Source organism: Tamandua tetradactyla, chromosome 1 (assembly GCF_023851605.1).
Source record: "Tamandua tetradactyla isolate mTamTet1 chromosome 1, mTamTet1.pri, whole genome shotgun sequence".
Lineage (NCBI taxonomy): Eukaryota > Metazoa > Chordata > Mammalia > Pilosa > Myrmecophagidae > Tamandua > Tamandua tetradactyla.
The window spans coordinates 180,776,377-180,782,376 of NC_135327.1; the positions used below are offsets into that span (position 1 = coordinate 180,776,377).

Consider the following 6,000-nt stretch of genomic DNA (forward strand, 5'->3'; position numbering starts at 1 on the left):
CCCTGACATTGGGCCTGCCTGATCTTTTTGGCTGGGTACTCCTTATGAGTTAAAGATCAATTATTTAGCCTTTGGAAAAAATAGGGCATCAATCTTCAGATATTAGTGTGTTCAAGCACCTTCTAAGGAGCCAGTCATAGAGTGTTTGATACTATAGGTCTGGGGTGGGGACATTTTTAACCAGCCACCTGAAGGGATGCTGATGCAGGTGGTTTGCTGAATTAGAGATGGTAAGATTTTATTTTAAAAGAAATGATGTTCACAAAGTAGGACCTGCTTCTATGGATTGTAAGGCAGACATAGTGTTATTCCCCTATAGAAAAATGCTGTCTGTGTCCAAGTCTTTGTGCATGTACACATTAACACATGCAACCTCAAAAACCATGGCTCCACAAAGTACACCTCTCCAGGAAAAAGGCTCTTAGAATGAAGCCTGCCAAGGGGCAAGCTAAAATGATTTCCCTTGCAAACTTGGGCTTTGTAGCCTCCCAAGTGAAGAGTCTGGTGAATACCAACGACACAGGAGTGTTTTTTCCAGCCCAGAAGCCCAGACCCACACTGTGCTCCATGTAATTACCCCCACCCCCACCTCACAGCTTCTAAATTAGGCTGAACACAGTCCCTGTTCCCCTAAGAGCCAAACAGGAGATAGTAACTAGGAAGTAGAACTGCCTGTGTCCTAGCATACCTCCCCAGAGCTACACCCTGTCTATTTTTAGAAACCAAAAATTAAAAGAGAAAGACCCATTAGGTCCTGATGGGTATGAGTAACTAAAAGAGCAACTCAGGTGGGAAACTCACTCAGTGCACAATGGACAAAATGAACACAAGGGACGCAGGAGCAATAACCTCCTGGGGAAGACTATTTGAAGGAGCCGGCCAAAGTCAACTCTTAGACACAAGACATGCTCCCTGATGACTGAGGCCTCCAGTCCAGGCACTGTCTGCGGGGATCCCAATGATTCACACACATACCCCCCTAAATAAAACACACTCTCACAAACCCACACACCTCTGTCATCTGCTTTTGCTTACATAACAGCACATGTTGTAGCAGGCTTAATACTTCATATGGTTTTCTGTAAGGGACTGCGTAACTCAGAATTAGGGTCACAGGAATGCTTTTAGTGATTCTTTTCTCAAGAAACACTCAGAATCCTAGAATGGATAAATTCTAGCAGTTCTAAGCTTGTGTATTGCACTGACTTTTAAAATTCGACAAGCAGGCAGGGTAGTACCATTAATTCCTTCTGTGCAAGTACCCAAATCTGTCAACATTTTTATTTTTGCCTGAGGGAAAACCATATGAATCTCTTTTCTGATTTTTGAATCCTGACATAATTTTGGGTTATCTTTTATAAAAATTTGGTAGTAATTCAGCCTGCGCTCCCCTTGTCTCCCAAATGCATCAATTCTTAGGTGGGAGTATGGTCCCATTCTCCCCTTTATTCCTTTATTGCCAGGGGGCTCCCCACGGCATCTTTCTGAGCACACCCAGGAGAGGGGAAGTGAGCGCGTTTACCGGTAATCCCTGTAACCAGCTGTGATTGTGCAGACATAGAACATAACTGACCCTTGATTAATGGGGGTTTCTATGCAGGTCTGATTTCCAGAAGAATTTCTCTTCATCAGAGTGTTGTTCTTTTCTGCCTGTTGGTGTGATCTCGGCTATCAAGTTAGTACCGTTTCCAGTGAAATCTGGAAGATAGGGGGAGTGGCTGAAAATGTCACTGGCTTAGGGGCAACTTTGAGGACTACTCTCATAAAAACTCAGTACATCCATCGCTGTCTGAACCTTCTACTCACACACAAACACACACACACACACACAAGCGCGCACGCATTGTTGTTCTGACCTCAGAAACCCAGTCTTCTTTCCTGTTAAAGAGGAAAACCAGGCGCGTGTAGCTTCCCTCTAGCCCAGAATGACGGGATGAGAAGAGAAGACTTATCTCGAAAGGAAGGTGGGAGGGGGCAGAGGGGAGAGGGAGCCAGCTGCAGGTGCGTCCCAACTCCGTAGAAGTGCCTTTGAGAGGGAGAAAAGAGTGGGTCTCACGCCCCTTGGCGGCACCGGTTTCACAGCCGCCTCGGCTCCCCGCGCCTACCTGTAAGAGACCTGCTTCCGGAAAGTTAAGTTCCTCAGCTTCTCCTCCAGCGCCTCGTCCTTCTCCTTCTGGCCAGCGGCTACGGACTCTTCCAGGGCAGCGGCCCCGGCTGCCGCTGCCACTGCGCCCCGCGGGTCCGCGCCGCCCTCGGCGCCGAGGCAGCAGCTCCCGGCGCCGCTTCCACTGCTGCTGCTGCCGCCCGTCGCCCCCTTCTCCTCTCCCGCGAAGGAACTGGGGTTCATGGCGACCTCTCCGCGAGCCGCTGGGGAGCCGAGGCGGGGCCGCTGCACAAGCCGGGCCGGCTGGCGGCAGTGGCGGCAGTGGCGACGGCGACGACTGCAGAGACCCGGCAGGCTCGCACGCCGCTGGCTGGGGCAGCAAATGGCAGCCCCTTCCCGCAGCATCCATCCGCGGCTGCACCGCACCGGGGCATTGTGGGAAACTCCGTGCCTCCACTCCCCCTCCCCAACCAATCAGAGGCCACCTCTCTCCGCCTTCCCTCTCCCTCCCCTCTGCAAATCCGCGCCCTCCAGCCCCCACCTGGCCTTTCCTTAAATCGAGAGCAAAAGCCGGGGCTCAACCTAAACCTTGACCTGAGGCGACGGGCTGCTTGAGAGGGAGAAAGAGAGAGGAGGGGAAGAGGAACCCCCGGCCCCGGGGTTGGTGGGGCAGGAACACCCAGAATCCTGCAATGAGAAGCTTGAGGGGAACTTAGGGGAAAGCTTGCGGCGCCTCGCTTTAATATACGAGGAAACTGAGTCCTGCGAGGTGACCTGCCCAGCCATTCGCCCCATTTGCGGCAGTGCCCACCTTAGTCCAGGCCCCCTGATGCCAGGCCAGAATTCTCTTAACCGCCGCTCCCCGGACTGGAGAGCTGGAGAGACACTGAAGCCTCCCTAGGCGGGAAAAGCTTTGAGTGTTCTAGGAGCTTGGTCTATGGAACCTTAGAGAGAATTCGTGGGTAATGTAAATTAAAGGGGAGGGTGGATGTCAAGTTATTAAGAGTGGGGGGCTGAGGTAAGTTACGGTAGATGCTCTGTACCTCCCCTTTCAGGACGAGGGCTGAGACCCGTTCATCCCGAACGTCCCCTCCCAGTCCTCACCAGTAGCCCTCCTTACACGTAGCAGGCACTCGCTAAACAGCTGTTAATTCGATTGAATCGAATCACAGAGCCTTCAGTGAAGCAGAAAAGACAGAGAATCCAGGCGACAGAAGTGAGGACCAGCTTGCGAAATGTGAACGACGGAGGCAAGGAACGGAGGTGGGGCTCTCCTAAGGCACTGCTGCTTCTAACCACTTCGGACCCTACTGCTGAAAGAAACCTCAGCCTGCGGTCTTTGCAGAATTTTACTGTTCATCATCTCTCTCTCTCTCTCACACACACACACATACACACAGTTTTTTGTTTCTAAAATTAAAGAAAACTCTGTGAGGTTTGGATGATGTGTTACTAAGTGTTTAAGACATATCTTTTTTCAGTTAGGGGTTTCCATGAAACCACTACTGCCCACAATACGAAAAGGTGTATATTTAAGAGTGTTCGTGACCAAAATAAATACCTATATGTACGTGCAGGTAAGAGAATCAGATCAGTGAGGAGTTTCTACTGGGCTGTGTAACATGGGACAAATTACTTAGTTTCTTTCCCTTTCTTTTCTTATGGCTAAAATTAGGATAACGAAGAAATTACCTCAAACTTCTTCCAACTCCCACATTCCTTAATTCTCTTCATATTACCTTATAATAAGCCAAAGATCTGAGCATTTTCAGAGTGGTCTGAAGAAAGGTGATTATAATAACAGCTAACGGTAATTAAGACCTATTAATATAACAACTATTAAGCACATATTAAATTTGTATATGTGTTGTGCTGAGCACTTTACACACCTGTCTCTACGTTTTCACTGCACCCCTCAAATGTGAGTAGCTCTCCCATAGCTTAGACACTTGCAGCTAGAAAGTGGCAGAGCCAGGAATCATGCCCAGGCCTCCTGGTTTTAGGTTTTTGTACTTGGCCCCAGCGCAGTACATCCCATCTTCAGGAAGGACCATGTTCATTAGGTGCTTTGACAGCAATATTAAATGAGATTCATGAATATCTAGTATATCCCTAAGGCCAAGGAAATATCATCTTGCCTGTATTACCGTAACATTTTCCTAATTACTCTCATCCCCAGCCATAATTTCTCCAATGGATTCTCCAACATGACCCCCAGATATTTCTCTCCTCTATTTAAAAATCTTTCAGTGCTGTCACATTTGCCTTTAGGATGAAATTTAAACTCTGTGACTGATATTTCAGGCCACACTGGTGGGTGGTGTGCTAGCGTTGTCCACATTCCCTTCACATTATCTGATAGCGTGGCACTGAACTACGCTATGTACAAGTGCCCAGATGCTCTAGGCACTCTGCACTTCTGTCTTTGCACATGTGATTCTGCTGTCTCCTTTTCCAAGTTTCTCTTACCCCTAATATTTCATGAGCTAACTCTCAACCTCCTTTAGGTTTCAACTTAAATGTCACTTCCCACTAGAAGTCTCCCTTAAGCCTTCTAGACTGTGATATATGCACCTTCAATAGGCTCCCACTGTGCCATTGACCTTTTAATTGCTTGTTACTTACCTATCTCTCCCACATGCACGTGGGGCTATATGTTGTTTATTATATCCCTAGTAATTAGCATACATGTGCATATCATAGGCCCTTATTAAATGTTTCTTGACTGAGAAAAGAAACTATAAATGGTTTTCAACATATGAGCATATGCTCAAATTCACTCATTATAAAAGAAATTCAATTTTAAACTAAAATATGATGTCATGCTTTTTTTGGAATAAACAGTTTGATAATAGATGGTGTTGGTGAGGGGATAAAAAAGCCAACACTTACCAACTGTTGTTGCAGCTTAACTGGCACAGCCTCTCTGATGGCAAACTTGGCAATATCTATCAATATTTGAAATGTGCAACATAATTAACATAGCAACTCCACCTTTAGAAATTTTGTGTAAGTGTATACAAAAATTTATCCATAAGTATATACACAGTGTTGCCTTTAATAGCAAAAGATTGGAAATAAACTACATGTCTGTCAATGTAGGACTATTATCTAAATTATTATATATCCAGACAATGTGATTTTGTGCAATTAAAAAGAATTAGAAAAATTAATATGCATTATTATAGAAAAATCTCACAAACATAACTAAGAAGAAAAAATAAGGTACATGCAAACTTTTTGTATTCTATCATTTATTGTAAAAATAGCACAAATATGTATAGATAGATAGATGGCAAACTCTAGATATATCTGGAAAAATGCATAAGAAAACAATGACACTCAGGCAGAGTTGAATGATCCCAGCTAGAATCTTGAGCTTTTGCTTGGTTAAATCAATATATACCATCATATGACCAAATATCTCCTGGGCTAACAGGAAAGCCAGCTAGAACTCTCAGGTGTGTATTTTCATGTTTAAAGAGTGCATCACCATAGATGGGTTGTTAAACAAAGGAAAACATAGTAAAGAAAAAATATCATTGAACCAGCACCCTAACTTAAAAGAGAGAGAAAGACTGACCCCAGATCTGGGAAGCATGAACAACTCCAGCATAACAAATGAATTTCATTATGGAAAGGCTTTCTGAGAAGTTACTTAAAATACTAGTCATCCCCATAGACAATGTATTTTCCTTTTTGTTTTGTTTTTCAGTGGTCACTAAGCAACCTTGTAATTATTCTTTTAACTTCTTAGTTTTCTTGACACTAAAAAGTGGAATCCCTGGAAATGGGACAAAATATTCCTAGCACAGAAAAAGAAAATTATCACTAACCCCCAATAAAAAAAAAAAATCACATTCTGGTTTTAAAATATACCTTGTATGATTTTGGGT

General features: G+C 45.0%; 1 protein-coding gene across 1 annotated transcript in view; it reads right to left on the reverse strand.

The window, feature by feature from the left end:
- The window catches only part of DGKI (diacylglycerol kinase iota), a 506,760-nt gene extending 501,719 nt beyond the window's left edge, over nt 1-5,041 (reverse strand). The window contains 3 exon segments of the mRNA XM_077143510.1: nt 2,106-2,370; nt 2,373-2,436; nt 2,439-5,041. Coding sequence (XP_076999625.1) covers nt 2,106-2,370; nt 2,373-2,436; nt 2,439-2,513 — 404 coding nt within the window. The 5' untranslated portion in view covers nt 2,514-5,041.
- Nucleotides 5,042-6,000: the final 959 nt, after the last annotated feature.